This window comes from Chelonoidis abingdonii, chromosome 8 (assembly GCF_003597395.2).
Source record: "Chelonoidis abingdonii isolate Lonesome George chromosome 8, CheloAbing_2.0, whole genome shotgun sequence".
Lineage (NCBI taxonomy): Eukaryota > Metazoa > Chordata > Testudines > Testudinidae > Chelonoidis > Chelonoidis abingdonii.
The window spans coordinates 83,653,041-83,680,835 of record NC_133776.1 but is presented as its reverse complement, the minus strand read 5'-3'; the positions used below and the strand labels follow the sequence as shown (position 1 = coordinate 83,680,835).

Sequence of the window (27,795 nt, the reverse complement as noted above, 5' to 3'; positions counted from 1 at the left end):
AGGCATAGGGGGTGGCAGGTGGGGCCCAGGGGAGATCACCTGGATTAAAAATATCTCCATGCCAGCAGCTTTTTTTCCCTCCTTTTTCTCTCCACCGCTTTCTGTGCCCCCCCGCCGAGCTTTGTATGCCCGAGGCAAGTGCCTCACTGGCCTTGCTCTTGTTACAAAACTGCAGGTAATCATCAAGTGATCCATTCCCTGTCGCTCATTCCCAGCTTCTGGCAAACAGAGGCTAGAGACGCCATCCCTGCCCATCCTGGCTCATAGCCATTGATGGACCTACCCTCCATGAACTTACCTAGTTCTTTTTTGAACTCTGTTATAGTCTTGGCCTTCACAACATCCTCTGGGAAAGAGTTCCACAGATTGACTGTGCGTTGTGTAAAGAAATACTGCCTATTGTTTGTTTTAAACCTGCTATCCATTAATTTCATTTGGTGATCCCTAGTTCTTGTGTTATGAGAAAGAGTAAACAACACTTCCTTATTTACTTTCTCCACACTGGTCATGTTTTTATAGACCTCTGTCAGATCCCCCCTTAGTCATCTCTTTTCCAAAATGAAAAGTCCCAGTCTTATTAATCTCTCCTCATACAGAAGCTGTTCTGCATCCTTAATAATTTTTGTTGCCTTTTCTGAACCTTTTCCAATTCCAATATATCTTTTTTGAGATGAGGTGACCACATCTACACACAGTATTCCAGACGTGGGCATACATAGAGGCAATATGATATTTTCTGTCTTATTATCTATCCCTTTCTTAATGATTCCCAACATTCTGTTAGCTTTTTTGACTGCCGCTGCGCATTGAGTGGATGTTTTCAGAGAACTATCCACAGTGACTCCGAGATCTTTCTTGAGTGGTAACAGCTAATTTAGACCCCAACATTGTATATGTGCAGCTGGGATTATGTTTTCCAATTTATGTTTTTTAACTTAGTTTAAAAACTAAAAACACACTCTGAGCTATTTTTAAGACAGACTCAGTGAACAGAGCTGAACTGGAACGTTGGCAACGCTGCTGCCGAGCCTTGCAGGCCTGGTGACACCGTGCTAAAAGGGAAAGGGTCAGCTGTGCTCATCTGCTCCTCTCTCTTTAGCTACATGATCCTTTTTCTCCAAGGGGAAAAGGGAAACACCCAGAGGTTCTCCAATTCCCTCTTTAGGTTTCTCTTTTCCTCCTGAATTCTGAATAAGTATGAACACAGAAAAAGCTGTCTAAGACCAAGCTACTGATGCACCTCTTCCCACCCCTCACAATCACCGGGAACTGGTCATGTTATGGACAGCCATCCAATCCCTGATTGGGGCTCCAGAAGAAAGTTACTCAACATAGACTCTCACCACGCAGGGACCTTGCCTTTTGGCATGTACTTTCTAGGGGGGAAATTCCCTCCCCACCCCAGATGGGTGAGAGGTCAAATTGTCAAACAACGAAGGGAGGCTGGCTAGGAGATTCTGCAAGGACCATCCCACCAGGTGTCTCTTTAACCACCTCCCCAGATATTAGAGACTTGGGAAGGCTGCATAAAGAGGAGACAAGTTATGGCCTCCCAGCCCAGTATACTGGCATGGTAGGCAACCCCATGTCCCATGGAGTGCTGGGCCAATGCCCTTTTGTTTTTATGTATAGTAACCCATTTTAAAATACTTGTAGCAGTACTAATAACTGTCAGTTAACAATGTAATGAATTTCACCCCTTTTCCTGATCTCAAAATGTCCATAATTTTATCAACTGCATTAGTTATTCAGAACCCTGTGCTCAAAACTATATGTGAAAATTTTCTGCAGTCTGCAGCGCGTCTACAAGCAGTATATCGGGAGAATTTGAAATTCACCTTATGTTAGTTAGTGTTGATTGGAAGCATAGATCACATGGTATTGTTTCTGTCCTCTGTGTATTGGCCTAATCCAAGGCCTACTAAAGTCAATGGGAATCTTTCCATTTGCTTCAGTGGTCTTTAGTTCTGGCCCTAAATGAGCATAACTGAAAATTGTGTGTGCAGTAGGAATACCCACTTTTACAAGTTCAAAATTCATTCTCTGCGTACATTCTCCAATGTTGCCAACTCTAGAAATTTCACTGCAATATTTGGTGTTTTTCTTAAAGACCCAGCTCCTGGAATCAAGGGATTACATATGAATCTCAACTTTTTTTTTTCCCCTGGCCCTCATGGTTGTGAAGAAAAGTTACCTGAGCATCCTTAAAATCTCAGAATCTAGAAGATAAATAGAAACAACCCCAATTTTTTCTTTGGAAAAAAAAATCTCAATTTTTAAGCCAGTCTCACGACATTTGAGGTTTGACTAATATCTCTTGAACACTTTGAGATGGCAATACTGATTCTCCAACATTTGTTGTAACCACAATCAATAAGATAAAAATAATATTTCAAAAATATCATTAAGTAAGTTGCGACTAGTTACTTATTAGGTTATTAAAGCCAGAATAATATTAAAGAAATTGATTTTGGAAACATCAGCTAGTGCAGGGGGTACTGGGCAGGCTGTGTCAGCTGGCTGGAATGCAGGAGAAAGAGGTTACATATACAGAGATGCTTGTCTGGCTGCCTAGGCTGGGTGCAGAGGGCACTGAGATGAGGCCAGCTTCATGAATGGGGGCAAAGGTGGGAAGCAGCAAACATCCTTGGAGAAAAAGAATAATTAGTTTTTTGTGAAATCAAATAGAAAATTAGGAGAATACCCAGCAATCTTATCTGGACAGCTTAAGTTGGATCCAAGTGTTAGATTGGTTTTGATGGCACAGGATAATAGAGGTTAGAGGAATGTTAGAGAAATGGGACTGCAGCAGAGTGACTACTGCATCCGTTTCTGGGTGCCACGGCTTGAAACAGAGACAGTAGGTAGTCCTGGCAGTAGTGCGTTCAAAGTGTAAGTACTGTTACCTTATGGACTGGATCACTCTGAGGATTGTTAACAGTGGCACTCAGAGCATTTGTTTCTGCTCATGACTTTGAATCTGCGCCCCCCGAGAAATGACTGGCAGTTGTTCCAGCCAATGGCTGTTGTACAGGCTGCGTTAAATAAGAGGGTCTCACTCTGGCTTCTAGTGGACAAGGGCTCGCATCACTCAAACCATCACAATGGTTGGAACCCATGTTGGAAGATTAGGCAGGAGTCAAATGGGTGCCATGGTGACTGAACCTCTCCATCTCTCTGGTGTCCCTCCTGGTAGGGCCCAAGGAGGCACAGCAGTGGGATGCTGTGGGCAGAGATTGCACTTTTGCTGCCCCTGCTTTATCACTTGTGCTGCCCCTGCTTTATCACTTGTGCAGCTAAAAGTCCCCACAGCACCTGTGTGAATTCACTTACACCAGGAACAACTTATAACTGGTTTTAACAATTGACAAGTGACTAAGGATGCTGGTGATTTGTTTGCTATCTCCCCCAGGTCCCTTGGGATAATGACAGTCCAAGAGGAGGCCATCTAAATGATTCTAAGTGAAGAAGGCTACAGTTAGCCCTGCATGTTAGGTTACAATTCCATGTAGAAATGGAATCTGTACAGTGATGGAAAACACCACTCAGGTCTTCCAAGAACCAGACCTATGGCAAATACCCACAACAAAAGGACAGAGTAAAAGAAAAAAAACAGAAGAGGGTCCTTGAAAGGATCTAGACACACACCTGAACCAAACCCCCATGGTAGAGAGGAAGTCCAGATTCCTAATGTCTATTTGCTGTTTGCAGCTTGGGCCTTCAATGGCAGCTTCCGGCATGGTGTCAACATGCAAGAACGATAAACTAGGTCTTGCAATGAGGGACAGCTGAGAGGTATCTCAACAGGCATTATTATACCACTCTCAAGCACTAGGTCCTCTTGGTTGTTATTATGGGGCAGAGCAATACGGCACCTGTGAAGTCACATCCCAGAACTCTGCATGGCCTGGGATTACAGCTGGGGAGGGAGGGACAATTTAGTTTGTGTTATCACGTTTGAGTCTATTCATACTTTCTTCTGAACAGAAAATGATTCGACAGAGAATTATTTTTTCCTCTCTGTGGCGGGGATCATTCCCCCAGAATCCCAGTGCAGAGGGCTATCACCTCCAATGCACAAGGAAAGGGGAGCTCGCTCATCCTTAGGCCTTGCAGGAGGTCCATACCTGGGTAAGGAGGTCACATACATCATGCTCCTGTCCACTCCAAGGGCAATCCTCAGAACAGTGAATGCAGCCTGGGGCTGCAGTAGCTGTTCTACAGGGCCCTGTCACACTGTGGTGTCCTCCACTTTATGGAGGGTTCCAAGAGCAGCCACCAACAGGAGAGTCCCTGGCAGCTCGGCTGGGGACCCCAGCGCTAACATGGAGGCAGAGGGCCAGTGAACAGACATTCCTGTATCTCTAGAAAATCCCCATCTATGTGGATTTTGGGGATCTGTGGGTTCTAGGGATGAAACCCTTCCCACTTTCATCCCATAGGGACACCTCCCCGAATCCAACACTCCTCCTGCCTTTCCCCTCCTCCTCCCCCCCACAGAGACAATATGAGGGGAAACTCCACACAAGATTAATCTTGTGGTTAATTCCTCTTCCCCCCACCCCAACCCTCCTCTGTTTTTCCTCCAACATCTTTCACCATCTCTTTTTTCTACCTCTCCCTTACCTTACCTTTCTTCTCTCTCTCTTTCTTCCCCTTCCTCTGTATTATGCACATAGGCCTACTTTTGGGAGGAATTAGTGTAAATAACATGTTCACATCAGTCCATAGTTAAATACAGGAAAAGAGTATCACAAAGTTACATAGTGGCCATTATTTTCCATCCCAGCAGCCTCTGCCAGACGGACAAGGGACATTTTGTAAGTGATTTACTTGCAGGCCTGAATCACGGTATTTGGAATCATGGACTGAGGGAGACCCTGACAATTCTATGCCAATTAAGAATCAGGTTGCTCACAGCACCATGGGTGTCAGGCCTTCTGAATTATTGTTGGCCACAAAGAGCAGATATCCCTAAAATTATCCCATATGTGCTTTTACAAGGATGAGCCTGATCCAATCCAGAGTTGGAAACCTGCCCTCCTTTCCCGTCCCACCCCCCAATTTTGGGAAAATTTTGATCCAGACCTGAATTTTGCACCTTAGGCCAATCAGCAACTTTCAAAGATGGGAGATTTAAGATCTAAGTACTATTGTGCTGCTGAGCCATTGCTGGAAGAAGATAGGATGGGTCAGTCCATCATTGCCTGTTGAGGCCCAGTGTGCATGTAATAGTTGGTGAGGGGAAAAAAAGAGGGAAAAGAAACCTCAGTTGCTTTTAGTCTCCCAGGGGAGCTTTCCCATGGATATTCACAGCAGTCCATATCTCAGCCAGTTCCCTGAGGACCATAGTTCTGAAGGTTAATACATGGTTCTCATAATAAGTATCGGATTTCTATATTTAAAGTAACAGATACTTTCTAGGTTGAATTGTGTTCTGATCTCCACAGATTAAAAAAAAATGTGATCATTAGCACAGGACCTAGTCACTAACATTGAAAAGTAGATAGCTAGGGACATCATGTGACTGCTTAAATTTCTGCAGTAAGTCTATCTAGTCAGTGGCCTCTAGATGAATCTAAGTAAATCATATCATGTGGGTAATAATGGTTTCAAATGAAAGTAACAGTAGAAAACCACCATTCAAGACTTCTGTCTTAGGATTGGAGGGCAGATGGGGTGGAGGGGAGAATGACTGATGAAATCAGAACCAAAACCCCTCACTCAGAACTCAAACTTCTCCATATTTGCTAATACCTTTTCACTCCCACATCTGCCAAAGATCAGAATGACTTTTTCCCCCATAATGCCTCTAGCCCAACAGGGCTGAAAAAAACCTCTCTTTCAATTTTGCAGAAGGCCAGTTCTTCTTGCAGGCTCACAGATGACCTGATGATTCCTAAAGGTCATTGCCCCATCTCTCTTTTGCCTTGCCCATTTCAAAGATGAAGAATCATTTTAAATTCCAAGTTGATGATCCGAATGGGTACATTTTCGAAGCAGTTTCAATTTTTTTCCCCTTCATCTCTGCAAACTTCAGGGGCTTTAGGAGGATTTCTGATGTAAATTATTTTTCTCAAGAATACTAATAATGTTACATAGGTCCTGACTGAATCATAAATTACTACCTTCCATGATCCTTTTAGGCTTTGTACAAAGCTACCTTTGAAAAAATATTTACCTTTAATGGAGTTCATCTGTGGTTCTCTCACGCTCATCCTGTGCCCGTGACAATGAAGAATTCTGTTTGAAGCAAGGAAAGATCAGATTAAATATACAGTGAAGTTATCAGATCAGGGCTAGTGGCAAAACCTGAATCAAAGAGCAAATATTCTAATAGAAGCAAAACTTAAAACTCTGTGGATCAACAGCCTGGATGCTAATTATTGCTTCCAGCTTACTTAAGAAATTGTGAAAGACTGTGCTTTGTTTTGTAGCCACAATCACTCATTTCTAGCTGTGATCCGATCAGCTCTCATAGCTATGGGATGTGAGACCTATGGAAAATACCTAAATGCTGAAGGGTTTTTGTTTGTTTGTTTGTTTTTTTGCAGGTGGCTCTCTTTCCTCTGAATCAGTATTGAACCACTGCCCCAACCATAACGTCGAGAGCACCGAGATACTAAAGATATCCTGTTTACAAAAGTGACTTTGGGTCAGATTTTTAAAAAGTTGGCCTGTAGAAGTCTTAAGCTCCTGTGAGGATTCAGGCCTAAGTCACTTTTGAAAATGTAACTTTTCAAAAGCATCTAAGTGCTTTTTTCAAAATTTTATACAAGGTCTATAAGTACATAGGACGCATGAAAAGCTCCCACTATAATAAATTCTCAGTCTCCAAAGAGTTAAAAAGACTGTACAGTGTACTAAGTGGCTTCCTTTTGCTGTTTAATACACTGGAACAGAACTCACCTAATCCATCCCAACAGAAAACCCATTAAAAAGAGCAATTTAATAGCCAGACCTGGGGGTTATTTTTGGAGATGATCCATTCAAGCAAAGCTGACCGCTCTGTGCCTGCCCAGCTGCTACATTATCCGATTCTCTCGGAACAGATTAGAAACACCAAATTCCTCTCATACCTTTTAAGCAGTAAAGGAAAAGTCTGACAGACGAAAAGACTTAAGTCAAATTTGAACCTCAGGCCTGGAAGCAGATCCCTTAATTCCTTCTCAGGCCAAGCTCTGAAAGGAGCTTGCAGTTTCTTTAGAAGTGGGGATTCCTCCCCTGAGTTGATAGCTTTCAAGGTGTGGTTCCAGCAGAGGTTTGTGTTCTCCTCCCCCTGTGCCTGAAGGATGGAGGAGAGGCTGTTGTCAGCGATCCACTCAACACAACTTAGTATTTAATTATCACAGCTGATTAGGTTTCAAACCTTTGCCTTCATTTGAAACGGAAAAAAACCCATAATCGTACCTCATCAGTCAATGCCAGTTGCCTGCTCTCTTCCCTCTTCCTTTTTTTTTTCCCCTTCTTCAATTCAATTAAGGCTAATTAGATCATAGAAGGGCACACATCACTTATTACGGACATTGGTCCCAAGGGATAAATATTCAGCTGAGGGCCTATCCTCTCCCTGCTGGCCCACACATTTGAGTGATGTGAATCTGTCTCAAGATCTGGTCTCAGGTGCCTCCTTTGTAACTTGCTTTTTTGGTCCATTTGAGGGAAGGGTCATGTGGGTGGCTCAATTTCAATGACCTGAAAGCCTCATCATCAGAATAATACAGCACTTTTCCTCTTCCAAGCACTTTACATAGATTAGCTAATTAATCTTCACAGCTCGCCTGTGAGGTAAACAGCATCAGCCTTGTCTGAGGGGAAACTAGGCCTTGAGTAGAGAGTAACCGGCCCATCACACACAGGTGGCATCAGGAGCAGAGCTGGGACTGGAATCCTCCCTGACTCCCATTCCAGTGCTCAGAACAAGCCTGTTTATGCCAAACCCTTCTCCACCTTTGGTCTCTGACCTGCACCATTGTCTTGTCTGTTCCAAGAGGATAGACAAAGCCAGTAATAAATGTCTATTCTGCAGTTTGCTTAGCAAACTGTTGGTAACTGCTTCGCTTTGGCACCAGATGCACATTCAACATAAACATTGTTTAACTGATGGCGTCTCTTTCTACGTTGCTTTCACTGCTCCTTTCATAGAATCATAGATTAGGGTTGGAAGAGACCTCAGGAGGTCATCTAGTCCAACCCCCTGTTCAAAGCAGGACCAACATCAACTAGTTTTCCCCTCTGACATTCACCCAATTTATCAATATTCTCATTGAGAAGTCTTGAGAGACCAAGATGTGCAGGAAAATCCGGTATCTAAATTGCTTCAGTATCTACAAAAGTCGTATCAGCCATAGGCTTGTACTTCACATCCAGAGGTTGTTCTCAGGCTCCTGCCTCCATGATACATACCAGCTGTTTTCCATGGCCAACCTACTAACTCTGTGGTTAAATATTAACCAGGACAGCAGTGATGTGGTGGAGCTATCAGGTGCCCCGTATTTAAATTCTCCACCAAACAGAAGACCTCTTCCTTTGTTCAAGTTCATCCCCATTTTGGATACTGCAAGATTATTTATCCTCAGGGTCCATACACATTCTTTTGAAGTGAATGTTATGACTTAGAAATGATCAAATTTCACAAGGCATCAGGAATTCTCAAAGTATTTCCGGGAGGGGAATATTCCCAGTCATCCCTATGAGGTCCTCTACCATTCCTCCCATTTCTAACTGTACAAGTTGAACAGAAGGCTATACTAGAAATACACCCACTGGATTAAATCCTGGCTCCATGGAAGTCCAGTCAAATTCCCATTGATGTCAATGGAGCCGGGATTTCATCCACTACGTTTATCAGCAAAAAGTGAGTTGTTTGCCAATTAGACCGAACATTTCTAACCATCAGAAGAATGAAGTACTTGAAGAGCCTTCCAAGGGGACGGGCAAAACACATTAGCTTGTTTTAAGACTGAACTCAATAAGTTTATGGAGGGGATGGTACATGGCCCATCCATGACTGCTATTAGCAAATATCTCCAGCCATTGGGGATGCAACACTAGGCGGGGAAAGACTCATTTACTACAGAGAATTCTTTCCCAGATGTCTGGCTGGTAGGTCTTACTGATCACCTTATTTGTGGTCTACAGGGAATACCTCCCCAGGTCAGATTGGCAGATACCCTGTGGGGTTTTCATCTTCCTCTGCAGCGTGGGACATGGATCACTTGCTGATTTGAACTAGAATAAAATGGTGGATTCTCTGTAACTGGACGTTTTTACATCAAGCTTGGAGGACTTCAGTAACTTGGCCAGGTCTATTGCAGGAGTGGATGGGCAAGGTTCTGTGGCCTGCAATGTGCAGGAGCGCAGACTATATGATCATGATAGGCCCTTCTGGCCTTAAAATCTATGAGACCGAGAGAGCTTGCCTCCCTCCTCATTTCCACAACCAAGAACACATTTTTGTTTAAATGGAAAAAAAGACAGTTACTCACCTTTGTAACTGTTGTTCTTCGAGATGTGTTGCTCATATCCATTCCAATTAGGTGTGTGCGCACCGTGTGCACGTCCGTCAGAAGATTTTTACCCTAGCAACACTCGGTGGGTCGGCTGGGCACCCCCTGGCATGGCGCCACTATGGCACCGAATATATACCCCTGCCAACCAGGGCCGTCCTTAGCCATAGGCAGAATAGGCAGCCGCCTAGGGCACCACTAGGTCTGGGGGCACCGCTCTGTGAGAGCCTGAACAGACGGGAAGCAGTGGAGCATGTAAGAGCAGGGCTGCTGGGTCCTAGAGAGAGCCAAATGCAGCACAGTCTGAGGGAGGGGATTGGCTGCTGGTGTCTCTGGGAAGGGGTGGGGGAAGGAAATCACCTGTGAGTGTGACTCTTTCCCCTGGCATGAGGTGAGGCAGGCTCTGCGGCTCTGACAGTATCCTTTGTTGTCCCCCATAACGTCCATTCTCCTCCCCTCTGCCCCACAGAGCACCCCCCCGTTTCTCCCTTCCCCCCCAAGGAGCACCCCTCTCTTCCCCCTCCCCTCTGTCAGGGCTGGGTTGGTGAGGAGCTAGAGGGGGAGGGGAGGCTGGCTGGCTGCCTGCTGAGGAATGAAAGTGAAAGTAACTCACTTCCTCAGCAGGTAGCTAGGATTGGAATGGTCGCACAGGGCTGGGCTGGGGATAGCCAGATAGCATGTGCGAAAAATCAGGACAGGGGGTTGAGGTAGGGTGAGCAAATGTCCCACTTTTATAGGACCAGTCCCAGTTTTTGGGTCTTTTTCTTATATAGGCTCCTATTCCCCCCCACCCCTGTCCTGATTTTTCACACTTGCTGTCTGGTCACCCTAGATAGGGGTAATTGGTGCCTATATAAGACAAAGCCCCAAATATCAGGACTGGCCCTATAAAATCAGGACATCTGGATCTGATCACCCTAACTGGGGAGAGCATCTCTCCCCTTGGCTGGCAGTGATCCATCTCATCCGGGGGGAGCTGCACAGGGCAGGATGAGCTGCTGTGGCTCCATGGGTGCCTCGTCCCTGAGATCAGATGCTGTGCTAACTTCACCATGATCTGTTGGGCTGGCGGTGGTGGATTTTGGGGAAGAGGTGGATTTTGGGGTCCTGCAGTTTTCCACTTATCTCCTCCTCTACTGCAGCTGTTGGACCAGCAGGCTTAGGGGTGAGCCAAGCATGAAAGCAGTACTGTGTTGCCATTTAAAGTGTCATTTAAACAACTTTGTTTACCAAAAATGCTTGCTAAGAATCCTGAATTCAATTTCAATATTTTTTTTTAAAAAACCAGTATCTTAGCCCAAAACAGAAAATTAAGTTGTTCACAATTATTTGTGACAAGTTTAGTATGGGGAAGGGAGTGGGCCAGTTTTCATCAGAGAAACAAAATATGTTGACTGACTTTCCTATAGCCCTGTTAACCGCTAAATAGAATCCTCACAAACTGTAATATGCTCATCTTCATTGACTAGATGTAAGAGCACGGGGTCGGCAAACCTATGGTAGCTGGTTGGCCAACATGGTGGAGACACACGAGCTGATTTTGATGGCACGCAGCAGGAGCTGAGCGGCTCAGCGCCACTGTCTGGGTTCCGGCTGCTGCCGCATTGGCACCCAGTGGTCCTGGCTGTCGGCCTCACTCAGCACCCACTGCTGGCTGGGATCCCACAGGAACCTAGGCTGGCCGCAGCTGAGCAGGTCGGAAGGCGAGACCTTTAGTAGTTTCCGGCGAGCCACTCAAACCCCTGATTGGCTTCTGGAGTCCATGTCACTTTGTTTGTGAGTTCAGCTGGCAGCGGGCTGAGCAAGGACTAATTCAACGTAAAATAAAGGAAAACAAAAGTGCAACAATGACAAAGTGCATAGTAACCTAGAAGTGCAAGTTGGTCCCAACTCTTTTCGTCTGGTGGGCACGCAGCATGAGGACTGTACAATGTGTGGACAAGCATCTGCCGAAATGATGCCGAATTTCGGCGGCATTTCGGCAGATGCTCGTCCTCCGGTCAGTACGTGGGTGCACTGAGAGGCCCCTGCAGGCGCCGGGACACCTGCAGGCACCGTGTTGGGGACCCCTGACCTAAAGAGCCTCCTGAAGCACGGTGATCGTTTTGATTTAAATGGACTTGAACTGTACGAAAAACTGAGTTGTTGCCACATGCAAAATCGATCATGGACATTGTACAGTTTATTCATACCAGCAGACTTGTTGACATATATCCTAATGTGTACATTGCCACTCGTATTCTACTAACAATTCCTGTAACAGTAGCATCAGGAGAACGGAGTTTTTCAAAACTAAAGCTCGTTAAAAACTATCTCCACTCTACAATGAGTCAGGAACACTTGACTGGTCTTGCTATTCTTGTAATCAAACAAGACATCACTTTGTCTTTGTCATACGATGACATTATTACTGATTGTTCAGCCAAAAAAGCCAGAAAGATTAGTTTTTAATTAAAAACTAATCCTTGTTTCAATACCTCTTCATAGAAATTTCCAATAAAATGTTGACCAATTTAAAAAAATGATATTTGCATCATTCTGTCAAATCAGAATATTTTCTATAGTGCTACTTCTTTAGTGCTAGTCCATCAGCATTACCGTGTGCTTAATTAAGTTAAACTGGTTTTAGTAACATGCCTGTGGCAAGTTTTCCAATACTGTAAGCTTATGTTTGTGTTGCTAAGAGCAAGACAGGCACGGAGGCACCAGTTTAATAATCTCGCCTAGGGCACCATAAATCCTAAGGACGGCCCTGCTGCCAACCCGTCCGCTCCTCAGTTCCTTCTTGCCGGCTACTCCGACAGTGGGGAAGGAGGGTAGGTTTTGGAATGGATATGAGCAACACATCTCGAAGAACAACAGTTACAAAGGTGAGTAACCGTCTTTTCTTCTTCGAGTGCTTGCTCATATCCGTTCCAATTAGGTGAATCCCAAGCCTTACCTAGGCGGTGGGTTCGGAGTGAGATACTGCAGAATGTAGAATCGCTGAGCGTCCTCTCTGGATTGTTGCACCAGGGCATAATGGGAAGTGAAGGTGTGTACTGAAGACCACGTAGCTGCTCGACATATCTCCTGGATAGGTACTCGAGCTAGGAAGGCAGCCAATGAGGCCTAAGCCCTGGTAGAATGAGTTGTAATATGACCAGGAGAGACATGAGCTAGATCATAGCAAGTACGGATGCACGCCATTACCTATGACGAAATTCTCTGAGAAGAGATGGGTAGGCCTTTCATCCGATCTGCCACTGCCACAAAAAGTTGGGGCATTTTCCAGAAGAGTCTCGTTGGTCAATGTAGAAGTTGAGTGCCATATGGACGTTGAGGGAATGCAACTGCTGCTCTCTACGAGATGTATGCGGTTTGGGAAAGATGACCGGGAGGAATATGTCCTGGTTGAGATGGAAGGCTGAGACTACTTTAGGGAGGAACGCCGGATGTGGACGTAACTGCACCTTGTCTTTGTGGAACACCATGTAAGGTGGGTCCACATCAGAGCCCGAAGCTCAGAGACTCTCCTAGCCGATGTGATGGCCACAAGGAAGGCTGTTTTCCATGATAAATATAGGAGCGAGCAGGTCGCTAATGGCTCGAATGGAGGAGTCGTAAGTCTCGTCAGGAATAAGTTGAGGTGCCAGGAAGGGGTGGGGCGTTGTACTAGGGGGTATAGATGCTCCAAACCTTTGAGGAACCTCAAGACCATAGGGTGGGAGAAGATGGAATGAGTACCTTCTCCTGCGTGGAAAGTAGAAATAGCTGCCAAGTGCACTCGCAATGATGAAATAGCGAGGCCTTGCTGTTTAAGATACCAGAGGTAGTCCAGTATAGAACTATAGAAAATAACTATACACACAATAAGTATTAGAATGAGTGAAAAGCTAGGGAGGTGGAGATCAGCTAAGCCACGCTCCACTGTTCCAACGACCAACACAGGCGGTAAGAAGGAACTGAGGAGAGGATGAGTCGGCAGGGGTATATATTCGGTGCCATAGCGGCGCCACGCCAGGGGGCGCCCAGCCGACCCACCGAGTGTTGCTAGGGTAAAAATCTTCCGACGGACGTGCACGCGGCGTGCACACACCTAATTGGAATGGATATGAGCAAGCACTCGAAGAAGAACATTAAGTGGGTTTAAACCATCCTTCCCTTCTGCAGCAAACGTACCCTTAATACACGGAGTCTTGCTTATGCCAAGGGGAGAAATTCATGGAGTAGACCCTTAAAGTACTGGCAGAACATTGTCTTTCTCTGCTATGTCCATCCAAATCTCACAGGGTGTTTGTACTGCTCTGCCCAGATGGCTCTTTAGAAGTATATGCAAATAAGTCTAGAGCCCAGGTAAAAGATGAGAGTCTAATATAACTTCATATAAATGAAAAAGCCACATTCTAAATGCAGAGATTCAAAGCAGAGAACACAGAGGAGAGATTAAATAAGGACTCATTATTCCTGAACTCATGAGGCTCATCATTAAGAATGCTGCTTTCCTACAGTTATCAGAATAAATGGTATTTTTAAGGACTGGTCATCCTGTTATTTTCCCCGCTGCTTCTCATTAAGTGTAAATATTGCTGATCTATGATTTCTACATGCACTAAAGTTTTTAATTGGTTAAGACACCCACTCAAGGGCAACGTGGCATGGACAAAGAAAGAGAACAGATGGTGGGTTAGCAGAGCATCTGCTAATCTAATACTGAGCAGTTTTACCTGTAACCAATCATTGTGCACATCTGTTGATCCCTGATCAAAAAGTCAACTGCCATGATAAATCTTGTTTGCATCTTAAATAAATAAGGATCATATCTGGGCCTGACACTCAAATTCTCTAAGGAGCAAGCAGCTCCAACCAGTATGTGATTGCTAGATAAAGAAGCAAACACTATTGCAGCAGGGACCCTGGGATTGTCTTAAAGGTCCCTTGCCAATTTTGTTTACATCTGGTGCAAACAGACAAGTGATTCCGTTCAGTGGAAAGCCAAAGAGAGAAAAGATAAAGGACACCGAATCTTCAACAGTTCAAGAAGTGTTTAAAAAAAAAAAAAAAGCATAATTTTCAGCGCTACAAAAATGGACATTGTTTCTCTAAAGAGCTTCTGGACTGTGAAAGAGAAGCATTATTAATAGCAGAGATTAAAACCATGCACACAGTGTAGTGGCCATTCTGATCTACAACAGATAAAGGTTGAGACTTCTCCTTAGCATAATCAATAGTCTTGAATTTCCAGTGAATGGACTCAAATGATGGGGTTTCTCAGGGTACCTGGCTTGGAAAACCATCTCCCTTGACAACTGCTCTGGAGACACTAAATGTATCAGCTTGTCATACATTACAGATAATTACGTCTACAAATTCAATCCCTCTCCTGTGAGATGGGGATTATTCTTTTAATTGGTTTGGTGCATTTTAAAATAATTGGCAGACTTTACAAATCCCTGTGTTACACAAGCAGCTTCCAAAACAGTACCTTGAGTTACAGGCAGGATCTCATATTAGATTTCCATCCGTGATTTTGGGGGCACTTTGTACCCTCATATTGCTGGGCCATCATGCAACTACAGCTCTGTATAACTACCTCCAATCAGAGACTGTCAGTGAGGATCAAACACCAGACTTTCTGCATCAAAAGCACAGGCCTCTCCCATTTGAGCTAAACAAGTTCCTTTTTCAAGTAAAAGAGTCTGTCCCGGACAAGGAGTGAATATCCCCAGGGCATTCTTTCTGTGGTCCTTCTGAAAGATAGCTGCAGAGCGTCAGCCCAAGCACCTGTCCCACACACCCTACCACTAACATCCATACTCCACAAGTTTTATTTTTCTCCACCTGTTCCTTGCTTAGCTCTTGAGGTATAAGGCTCAACCTCTGAGTTAGTCTTTTAATATGCTTTACTTACTGTAAAGTAAGCTATTGTCCAGCTAATAGTCAGATGGCCCCTGAAGGAAATCAAGCTGATTCACATCCTCAAAGGCCTATTTCACTGTTGCCATGTGCCTTAGATTACTATTTGCAGGCTCAGGGTGTTTTAGCAAATCTTACCTTGCTAGTGAGTCTTCAAAGCTTCACCTTCGAAACACACATCATGATAAAGTGACCGGTTCCAGGCAGTAACCAGTGACCAGATAGAGCAGCATGAAGCAGGAGCACAGCAATCCAGAACAGATGCTGTTCCTTTAAATAGCCCTTGAACGCTGGAAGGCAAACATCATTAGCAGCAGAAATTGAATGGCACCCCTTGCTGCCTAACACACACACACACTCTCTCTCTCTCTCTCCAGGATTGGATGAAATAGTCCTTGTGTCTACACCTATTGAACACTAGCTCTGGTAAGCTGCAGCTTCCATCAATACAGTAGAATTTTAGACACATTGAATAGCGCACCCCTTTGTGTGGAAGGAAGGTGAGGGGGGACTCTAGACTTTGCAGTGTTTTGGCCACAGCCTGGGAGAGGGGGAACAACAGACATGTAGCTATAGGACTTGTCTACACAGGGAAATCTACCAGCAGTGTAATTATACTGGTATAGGGTATTCTCATTCTGAAATAAGGACATTAGGCAGCAAATATTTTAACCAGTGCACAACTCATGGGTCTCAGGGTCCTTTTTGATACAAATTAAAGTGATTCTTTCAACACATTTCTTCCCTATACTGTACCTTCTAATCAGCCAAAAAAAAAAAACTGGCTGGGTACACTGAAGTGTTTGAAAGTAGCCAGAACAAGTTGGGCTCAGGCTTTTTTATTATTATTATTAATTAAAACATTCTTCCTAATCACTTTTCACTTTACTTTCAAAAATCTTTTCCCCTTCAATTGTAATACCAGAGAAACACAGAAATCAGACTGAGGAATAAAAAACAAACCATACACACCAAGGAAAAAGGGTGTTCTCTAAAACCCTGAAGTTTATTCATTAGAATTCAATGAAAGAAACATTCATTTTAAAACACAGTAAATACATTAAAAAAGTTTAACAACTAGTCATGTCAAGGACAAAAAAAGAAAACATGAAACAGTTGGCTATCAAGAAAGGGGCAGGAGAGAACCTGGCTGTCTTCCCTTGGCTCAAGCTGTGCAGAACACATAAGGTTTCCAGTCTGCAATGTACTAAAGTTATTTGTAGAAACAGGTGACTTACTTCTGCCACATCACGAAGGGGAGATCCTATCATGCCTTAAGCAGAACTGATGGAAGTTTGGGAAAAGGTTAGTTGCTTTACAAGGGACATGTGCCTTCCCTCTATCCCTCAATTGTCCTTTTTGCCCAAGCATAATCTCATTCATTTGTTTTCGTTTGCCAATAGAGGTGACAAAATAGGAGTCGTGGAGGAGGAACAAGCAGTTTTCCATCTCAATGGAATGTCTAAGGGTAAGGACTGCAGAGAAAATGCGTTGCCATGAACTATCCAATAGTGGCAGGGAGATGGGGTGGATAACTGAACAGGTCTTTTCCCTTTCTAACTTCTAGAATAATACAGATCTGCAGGAAAAAGTGAGCTGCACAGCCTAAATACAGTTCAGCAGACACTACAAATAACTGCATAAGACTGAATACCTTCAGAATTAAAGGGGGTGGGGGGGGGTGGAGAGAAGGGAATGTTAAAAGGAAGTGTGGGTCAAAATGCCCAAGGAATGTAAGCAGCACAGTCCTCCACCCAATTTGCATTTCAGTAACAGAAGCAAAAACCCATAAAAGAAACAAAACAAAAACCACGCACACAATAATGAATAGGAACACTGTCAGGTTAAGAGTCATTTAATTAGACACACAAACCCCATGCACAGTGAAGTAACTCCACCTGCATTGCCATCACTTTCAAATTTAAAACAAAACTCTACATTCAGCTTTAATAATTTAGCTTTCCACCATTTCATTTGCTTTTTGCTCAGCAGTGAACATAAATTTGTCAATTCACTCCCTGCACCTAGCCCATTTCACTTTCTGGGCCTCATACTCCATGCCACTGTGCTTGGGTTGCAAATCCTGCAAGGTGAGGGGGAATGGGCAGGAGAGGTTGGAACCTACTTAAAATCAAGAGGAAATCAAACTTTGAATTGAAGGTTTAAAAAAAAAAAAAATCCCCAAGCACGTTCACAATGAAATTTCAGGCCCTTTGCTTACTTGCGATGTTCCTTTAAACCATGATCAGCCACTAGGGGAACAACAGGGCCCTTAAAATTAGTGTCATAGTTGCCAGATTTCCCTGGACAATGCTGAGCAGCAGCCAGGGTTCTGGTGACGGCTGAGGAACAAACCTGCTGGTGGGGCTGAGGAGGCAGGAGAGTTAGGAAAAGGCAGGAGCTAGGGTGAGGCAGCTGACTAGTCCCATTTTGGCAGGAGTCTCAGTGGAGGAGCTGCTCTGTAGCATGCTGGGAACAGGTAAAGCTCCCTGCACTGTAGGGAAGTAGGGGATGTCACTCCTGCTGATGGGTTGGAATTAGTGGGGGGCAGCACCCATTGCTCAGCCCAGCAGGAGGAACAGAGCCAGGGGGATGCAGTTGCCTTCTTCACTGCCTGCCCCAACAGTGACAGCCTCTTCCCCTTTGAGGAAACCTAACTGTTTGACACCGCCACTCTCTGCTGGAGGGGAGAAGGCTGCAGAGCACAAGCAGCACTGCTACTACTGACTTGGTTAAGAGCCAGGACACCAGCTCTTCAGCATGTATGTTCAAAACCCGGGACTGCCCCAGCCAAGCCCACACTCTTGTCAGGCACAGAACAGGAGCTTTGCCTTGGTTTTCCTGACAGCTTCACTGGCCAAAGCCCCAACATCTCCCCTTCCAGATGGGCAAGTCCTTAAAAGGGCAGAATTCCCTTCCAGAGCTTATTTAGGTATCAAAAATGGACCCTGCTGGATACAGTCAAAAACATTAAACACACACAAAAACCTCACCATGGTTTTCTAGCTTTAAAAGACAGTCAGTGATACTTTCAGAGAGGAGACAGAGACAGTCCACAGACTGGAATTAAAAACAAAGCTAAAAACAGCATGTGACAAATGTGACATTCCTGTGTCAAAAGATCTAAGTAGTTAGCGTCCATGGAACGTGTGGATGGCAGGATGGGGGCCAGCTTCTGATCTTCAGAATTAGCCCTCAATGTGTAGCAGAGAAGAGAGAGAGTTTCTTCATTGCACAGATGGTGGCAGCAGCAATTGCTTTTTCTTCGTCAGAACTGTAAGCCACACCATTTTAACATGATGCACGAGAGTCCATAAAATTTCCCCTATGAATATAAAATGTAAAACTATACAAAAATAGATAAAATTGACCTCTCTCATACGTATAAAAAAAATCCCAAATGCAATACAGAATTACTTGGTAGTCTGACCTGAATGTCAGTGGTTTAGACTGCATGTGCAATAGCCAGTTAACCATGTGAGGGCAAGACATTTTGTGCAAGTGCCACGTGTAATAAAGTCCTTCTGTTTTTAATGCCTTAGCAGGACAACTGGCTGTTCCTGACAGTTGATTACTGACTCAAACACCACTCTTATTAAACAACCAGGCTAAAATTTTACAGTATGGATGCCTAACTTCCACCAGATAAAGAGATGATTGCTTGATCCTGTTACATGATGAGCACTAACTGAGAAGTCAGACCATCCTTAGTTAGGTGCCCAACAGGAAGAACCCAGATTGGAAGATTTTGGCAATGGGCCTTAATTGCAATTTTATTTATAAATGCTGTAAGTGAAGCAGGGTGAAAGAGTCAAACCCCACACCTCCCCAAAACCCCCACAACCAGGAAAAGCTTTTTGTGGTGTCAGAGTGCCCCACCGTACAAAAAGCAGCAGAGGGTGTATTATTCATTTGGTCAATTCATTAGTTTTGGGTGTGTGTTGTTTTTTTTTAATGAAAGAAGTGTTTAACTTTTTTAAAAAGCAGCTACTATGCATGCTTAGTAATCAACTGACAAACTAGGAAATGGAAGTTAAGGATAACTCTCCATCCTTAATCTGCCCCATTTGTGTCAAGATCTATTTTTGGGGGACCATTGGGCAAGGAGAGAAATAAGGTTTGTAATAGAAACACCAGCTGTTTCAACCTTAAACAACAGGGCAGGAGAAACACCAGCGAGCTTACCCATAGCATATGCTCTGGAGCTGAATGAAATTAGCGACATGTGACCGGAGAAGTTGTAGTGGGTTTCCCAAAATCTCTGCTGAAGTAAGAACTTGCAATTCCATTGTCAATTTAATTCCTTTCCCTACCACAAAGCTCAAAATAAGCTGGAACTTGAAGTGTGCTTCTGAAACTTTTGATTTTATTAATAAGCACTTAAGTTATTTTGTCATTTCAACCCATCAGCTTTTTTAAATTAAAAATTTATAGTCCAATTTTTTTAAAAAGATTATTTCTACCAGAAGTTTGATCACCATGGAAGACTGATCCTATTTACCCCTTCATAGACAGGAATTTTAGGAGCATTGTAGATTAAACCTCATAGTGTTATGTCCCCTTCCCAGTTGTACTTTAAAAGTTTAATTAGAATATTGAAAATTCTTATTTCTTAATGGGGCAGAATACTCCAATAACCCAGCAAATTGGAACTAAAATGCTTTAGAAATATATAATTTTATCAATTTTCTCTGTTGGGAGTTCAAATCAAATTAAGAATTTATGAAACAATGGAAGAAAAACCTTTGGTATAAAGTCAGATTACCAAGTCCTAGCTGTATTGCATTCACATTAGTTTATAGGAACAGTTTACAATAGGTCTTCCCATTACGTACCTACAACCAAAATGCTTATTATTAGAGACATGCATTCGTAAGTGAACATTCTTTTTAGCACTGTCGCATTTATGCTTCACCAAAACTTTGGCAAAGGCCACACCATTTAAAAACAAAAACCACAAAACAAAAATTCACACCCACAAGAGGTCTTTGGTGACATACTCAAAACAAAAACAAAAATGTAGTGTTAGACACTTGCTCAGAGCAAGAGAAAGAGTGAATGTTACAAATACTTGTCTGTGGAGCAATGTCTTCGATCACGCTAGCAATATTTCTGAATGGCAGTACGTAAAAATAGATCTGAGTTATGAAGCTGGGATCTGGACTCAGCCAGCTCTGGTAAGTCCTAGTGGAGATTCTGATGATTAGTGCACCTAGGCCTTCATTTAGGACAGTACTTAAACATATACTTACGCCCCATTGAAGTCAAAGGGACTTGAGCGCGTGCTAAATAGGGATTTATTCCTGAATCAGGAAAGGAGACTCTGCCAGTGAGTTTGAAGCCAATGGGGCTCCCTTTGTCCACTAGCAATTAGGCTTTTCATAGGATAAAGTCGGACTGTGATACACCAAGAACAAAAATTCACTGCAATGATGAATAAACTCTAGTCTGACCTCCTGCACAATGCAGGCCATAGAATCTCACCCATTCACTCCTGTAGCAAACCCTTGCCTATGTCTGAGTTACTGAAGTCCTCAAATTGTAGAGAATCCTCCAGCAAGTGACCCGTGCCCCATGCTGCAGAGGAAGGCAAAAAAAATCTTATATTCTCTTTTCCTCCGAAGCATCAGAGCCCCCCTTCTCTTTCTTTGCTGGAGGAAACACTGTAAATACAGTGACAGTGGAGAAACCTGGTTACAATTCAGATGTTTGCTAATCCATTTAGGAACATGACTCCAAATGTGTATCATAGATAGAACTTTCAGCCTGGGTATACAAAACCATTAAGCTCCAGTCTACACTACAAATTGGAAACATATTTGTAACTGGGTTATGGGATAAGAAAGTTGTAGCCTGGTTATCTGATGTGACTGGAATTTATGCACATTTCAGAATCAATATTAGCTGGGGAGAGTATGTGATAGAAAGATACATGTGAGACATCACTATTTATATCTTCCACAGATTTTGCCAAAAGGAGGCAGAAAGAGGAGGACCTGATATTTCTAGTTTAAAATTTGGCAATTTTATTTTTAAACCATTGAGAAAGTCTCTCTGTGTCACAAATAAAAACAAAAACCAAAAAACAGGAAAGGGCAATTTTTTTAGTGCACTGTAGTCCACCAGAAACCAGATTAAGTGCAAGAATATAAACCTTGATTGAGGCATGGAGAGACTCAGCAAGACCCAGATAGGAGGAAAAGAGATCTATATAAGAGACTGAAATCGTGTGTTTAAGACTGACAAGGACAAAGGAATCTCCTTGAGTGAAGAAGTGTTCTGCTTCAATAGCCCAAAACAGGTGCTTTCAAGAGCTCTGTCAATGCAATCAGCCCTCTCTCAAGAGCAAAGTGCATCTCCACAGCTTGCTACTTCCTCCATCTTCCCTGCAAGACGGGGGAGCAAAAGGGTGGCACTACGTCCAGCTTTGTCGTTTCCTCCAGACGGGAGAAAGAGAAATTATGAAGCCTAATTTAGGCTGTGTTACATCCCGTATTCCAATTAACAGAATACTTTCCTTGTATGAATTTATGCAAAGAAAATAAAATTCCAAAACACAAAACTTCCTTTTGAAGACAAGTATCAACATCTGCAACTTAACAGCTACAGGCGTGATCCAAGTTAGCTTATATTAAAGATATTAATAATGTCCCATGTCTTAGGGAGATGGGGCAAAGCACATAAGAAAAATATTTCAGGGGAACATTATATACCATGAAGTTTGATCATGCCAAAGAAATAAGGGGACAGTTGACATTTTATTCTTAAAGGGACACCATCAATATGTAGGTTGCTTTTTTATTGGAGGGGAGGAGGACGGTGTTGTTTAAATAAAGTGAATTAAAAATAGAGCTGGTTGGGAAACTCCTGCCCCACTGCTACACACAACAGAAAACATCTTTTTGACCAAAATGAAAATCTATAGGGAAGTTCTCTGTTTGGCTTGGAATGTTTCTCTTTCTGAATGACGTTTGCTTTGGCGGGGAGAAAACACTATATGCAGATGCCATACTTTCTCTCACTTCTCGACTGGGAAGGGATCTGAGGTGATGAGAGAGTGTGGAAAACATTCCAAAATGTGTCAAAAAGAAGCTTTACAGGAAGTAAATTGTAACAAAAACCTTTAATTCCTTTTGAATATTGCTCTAATTGTTAAGTAGTTCCAGGTACTGCACCTGTCTCAAGTCCCCTGCCAATCTGTAGTTTTACATCCACTTTTTCTTGTTTTTTCCCCATGTCACTGTGTGAAAGAGCAACTTAAATAGGAGGAAAGGACCACGCACGTGAAACCATAAATCTGAGTGTCTATCAAGTGTTGCCAAATGCACAAAGCAACCACACTGGGAAGATATTATTTATCATCCCACTCATGCTACAGTTACAGCCATTCATTTCGTGTTAAAAACATTCAGAGTTATGACTTTTGGCAATTGATGGTGTTCCTTTAAATAGAGCTGCAGAAAACTAGCCTGAACTGGGAGTCTATTTCCAGGAGATTTTATTCCAACAGCAACTGCACTATGTATTGATACTCGCTCTGCAGAGTTTATTATAGTCAACAGAGTGGTGGTTCACACTGACAAAAACTGGTGCCTCAAGCTTTAGTCTACGAAACTAGGAGGTGGCCTACACAAAACCACAACAGAGCACCCACAGCAGTGCAGAACACCAGCAGCATTGTGAGGGACTACATACTGCACCCAACTGCAAGAGAGAAGAGTTCATCTTTGTTGGACCAATTCTAAATGAAAACCACTCATTGAAGTACACTTTCCCCCTTCCACCACCCCACCCCTCCCCTCCCTGAAAGTTAATCCTTGGCTGCCTTCCCTCATCCCTCCAGTATTAGCTATTTGGCTACCATTACATTCACTGTAGTGCTTTGACAACTAACGGGCAGCATGTTCCCATGTACGGGTTCCCCTTTCAGGAGGTCTGTACTGGAGCTTCCATAATGCTCAGCAAAGCAAGCAGAGGGTTTTAAGGTCTCAGCGCCATCGTGAAACTGGAGCGTTCCTTGTGTGATGTCAACAAGTTTGCACTTTGCTCTTTTTTTAGGGGACTGTGTGAAAGCGAAGCTCTGAGGTAAGTCAGCCCCTTTTTCTCCCAAAGGTAGCACGCGAGCCAGCTTTTTGGCCATATTTTCTCTAGGATTCCTGTAGGAGCTAGACACCTCTTGGGCCTGTCTTGTATCAGTCTGCAGAGGTAAATTGGATGGTCTGACCATGTGTCTAGGCATCTGAAGCATTAGATTACTGGCCCCAGTATCCTGGGGCAACCTGTCCGGAGTCTCCCTGGCATTGTTCCATCCAAGGGACACATAAGGAGAATTCACTTCTGATTGCTCAAATGTATCCCAGTTGCCTTCGACAACGGTAGCCCTTGCAGTCGGAGTATAGCTCCATGGTTTCTCTCCCCCTGAGGAAAGCTCGGCTTTGTACTCTACATGCTGCAACACTGGCCAGGTAAGGACCCCATCAGGTTCTCCTCCTTCGGACGAAGACAGCTGAATGCCATCCTTGCTTCTGCTCAGCCTGGGGACAGAGTCCTTTTTGCCACTGTCCCATTTAGACCAGAGCTGACAAGGCTTAAGGCCATTCTTGGAGAGAGGCATATCTGCAAGCTCCAACTCCAAGCTCTCCGTGTCAAGCGACCTGCTCCTTCTGTTGACAGAGAGTGGTGCTGGCATGGAGGGGCTCAAGCCGTGCAGGTGCAAATGATGGGGAAGGCTGCCAACACCCCAGTTACAGCTCTGGAAAGAGTCTTGGGGATACCCCAGGAATATTCGTTCATCACATTCGGCGAAGGACTCCTTTTGCACATAGCTGTCATCAAAGGCCTCAAAGGATGCAGCAATGTCCTCGTCGGCATTCATCTCCAGATGCTGCTCACATTCTCCCTCGCCTTCCTGCTCCACATCCACTATGTCAAAAGTGACCATGGTTGGAAGGACAGAAAGGTTCTGAGTGAAGGAAGAACCTGAATCAGAGCTACCAAGGCTTTCAGAGAGGCTAGAGAAGAGAGTGCCGCTGCTAGTGAACTCAACCAGTGCCTGAGTGAAGTTAACAGCATGCTCAGGTTCACATTCACTTTCTGTCTGGGGTTCCCTGAGGCCGTTTTCCACTCCATTGTGGTGTTCATTTTGAAAACAGCTATCAGGGTCATGCGTTCTGTAGCTGGGATAGGTCACGGTCACAGTTTTGGCTGGGACTAAGCTACTTAGTCCCCCAAATACTGCATGATCCAAATCAGAATCAAACACAGAGTTGTTTTTCATGAGCTGAATAAGGCAATTTCCTTGGGCTTTTTGGTCATTGTAATACTTTTCTGGACACAGTGTCCCTTGAAAGTCCCTCCACTCAGGATTTTCCAGTCTTGACACTGAAATCCCAGCATCTACACTTTTGCTCAAAACTGGAGAAGCAACTTGCTCGCTACCAAGGCAACTCTGATTTTTGCCAATTAATTTGGCTGCTCTAGTATTACATTCAACGTATTGCTTGTCTCTGGGACATTTCTCTTTACTGGGGACATCCAGACGTTTTGCAACTGGTTCCCTCTGAAGCTCCCAATACAGCAGCTGTTTCTGAATAGCAGCCAGCCTCTGTTCCTCAGTCTCCATCACTCCGCTGCTCTGCCCCATCATCTGAATAAGGTTCTTCTCGGCAGGGACAGCAAAGTCTAAGAAGCGGCTGAAGATCTCTGGATGAGATGCTTTGCTCTCAAATAAGGATTCGTCCCCGAGAGAGGGGCTCATCAGGGTGTCATCGGGCTCATAAAACTCATAAAGTGCATCACCGCTGTAACTGTCTCTTGGGAGACGGTCCTTCTTGATTTCTCCGAGTTCATCCTCTGGCCCTGGTGTGGTAGAGTCATAATAACCCTCATCACTATTGGGGGCAGATTCTTGCTGGTCACTGGGCGGTGTTAAGAGCTCTACATCATCCATCACACCTCCAGTGTACAGATGGGCCGCCTCCTCATGTAAGCCACAAGTCTCCAGCTTGCTATTCACTCCCTGCAGCTTGGGACTGTTTATGGGTTGAGGCAGTTTGGTTTTGTAGCGGCTGTCCACCTCGGTGGTGCCCTCCCACAGCTGCTGGAGGTACTCCTCTACCTCCTCTGGCGTGGCCATCTCCTCCCCTCCTCCCTGGTAAGTGACAAGGCATGAGCTTCTCTTGGCAGCGTCTCTACTGCGCTCCATGGAGATCGTGCTCTCAGCAATACTGTCGATATCTGGCTCAGCAATTATGTCTCCACACCCAGTGAGGGAATCAAAACTTTTAAGGGAAGTAACATCTCCAAAGATCAAGCTGAGCTGGTCTCCGGAGTGTACTGAAGGGGGGTCGTTGTCTGGGTAGTCAGGATGGTGTGCATTTGGGAGGCCACCATAGGGTGAGCTGGCACAGACAATAGTCTCTGCGTCTAATTTCACATCCAGAATATCGTCTTTGCCCACAGGCACCATTGCTGCATCTCCTTCCGAGCTACTTTGAGCAGCCATGAGCCAGTCAGTGTTTTCTCCAAGGCTGGTTGTTGTGCTCAGTGAGCAGTTACCATCCAAGCTCCCTGTGCGTGGTCCGGGGAGAGGGGTGCCTCTTGGACTCTCCTCCTCAGAGGCTCGCTGGGTTTCAACCCATGCCCCTTGAGTTTTCTTGGCTTGCTCTCCATCCCCACAATCAGCAGCCCACTCCACTTTCTCAGATTCAGCAGTTTTGTTCTTTCTGTGGCGCCGGATGCTGTTGAAAAGCCCCTTCAGCCCTTTCTTGGGTCTAGGGAAGGACAACGATTTGTCTCCATTGGGCTTTTTCTCAAAGCCCTCGGCACTCCCCAGGGGAGAGCACTCCTGCCTGCGAAACTCAAATTTGACGCTGGTGTCTGTTGCCAAGAGAGTACTCTGAGAGCTTGGCAGTGGGCGAGGATGCGAGTCCATCCCTCCATTCAAGGGGCTCTCCAACCGCAACCTCCCTGTCCCATCCTCATATGCAACGTCACTGATCCCATCGTGCGTCTTACTTTTACTGAGACCCTTTTTGGAGGCTCCCTTCCCTTGGCCTTTATTTTTTCCTCCAAAGAAGCTTGGCAGGGTGCATATGCTCCTCTTCCCCCCAAAGAGCTTGAAGGCAGTTTTCTTCAGCTTGCCAGGGGGTGCCTGCTCCACAGCCACGACAGAAACATCGCTCCATTCAGGCAGCCGGTCACCTGCTCTGCTCTCCTCCTGCTTCCGGTCTCCTCCCTCCACTTGCCTGCAGATTACAGATGGAGAGCTGGTTCCAATGGCCTCCTCTGTACAGCACGTTTCCATGGCAGCTGTTAGAGCCAGGTATATTTAGCTGGAAATAAAGATTTTGGTAGCAGAGTCTTCGTCAGGGCATGTGGACCAAAACGTCATGATTGATCTAAAGGGATGAAAGAAAGAAGAGAGAGCCATGAGAAACCATTAATGCTTGGCTTGGAATCACTTGAGTGGGTGAAACAAGGCAAAGAGGTCGGGCATATTCATGACCACAGTTGGAACACTAGCTAGAGAGACCTCTACAACGCACTCTATAGGTTAGTTCTTTTTACCGTCTCTCCTCTCACTAATGACTGGGGTTTGGACTTAATGCTGGTTGCGAGGCTGCTAGTTTGTTAAGCCTCCATTTTAACCTCAAGGCAGAAGTACCATTTCCTCAATACAAACACTTCCCATATGGAGAGATAGATTTGCTTTCTCTGCCTCACTGCGGTTGTCTGAGAGCACGTGTGTTGTGGCCACATCTCCACAGAGTACTGGGCTAAGACCCACCAAACTCACTGCACTGACTTTAGTCACCATCAACTTTCCAGTATCAGTTAGCCCCCGATTTCAGCGCCTCTCTGATTCTCCAAAACAATTCTCCAAAATATTCCCTATCGACATTTTGAGCGTTAACACTTAAATACAACCAAAGAGCAAGCACTAAAATGACAGTGTTTCTCTGAATAAAGAGAGTAATTTGTATTTGCACTAGATTTCACTTGTCTTTAAACATCTTTCAGGAAAGCTAGAATTACATTCAAAACCAGTTCAGTACAAACCTCCCTGATCAGATTATCTCAGAAACACCACAGATAGAGGCTTTAATCTATGTTGACTCGATGTGAACAAAATAAAATTATTTCTTCTTTTTGGCATTGGGATAGGGATTGGGTGCAGGGGGGAGGAGAGAGAGAATAAATCCAGTGAAAATTGTTGTGCACTGGTCTTTTATGCCTGCAGCGTAGATTTTTCTGGTCTTAAACCAGTAAAGCTTCTCTCCACCCCAAGTTTAAACAAAGATCCTGGGGGGGGGTGGATGCTCTGACAGGGTCTCGGGGGTGAGGGCGCGAGGCTGGGGCTTGGGACAGGTCTCTAGGCTGTTAGCTCCCC

General features: G+C 44.5%; 1 protein-coding gene across 2 annotated transcripts in view; it reads right to left on the bottom strand.

The window, feature by feature from the left end:
* The window catches only part of AMER1 (APC membrane recruitment protein 1), a 90,360-nt gene that overhangs the window by 45,868 nt on the left and 16,697 nt on the right, over positions 1-27,795 (bottom strand). Inside the window, exons 2-3 of one of the 2 annotated variants that reach the window (XM_075068780.1) lie at positions 23,266-26,803; positions 6,182-6,243 (exon numbers count right to left, since the gene is read on the bottom strand). In XM_075068780.1, the coding sequence (XP_074924881.1) occupies positions 6,184-6,243; positions 23,266-26,709 (3,504 nt within the window). In that variant the 5' untranslated portion in view covers positions 26,710-26,803 and the 3' untranslated portion in view covers positions 6,182-6,183. Of the gene's footprint in view, positions 1-6,181; positions 6,244-17,925; positions 18,679-23,265; positions 26,804-27,795 lie in introns of those variants that run through there. The other variant, XM_075068781.1, reaches the window with a different exon arrangement.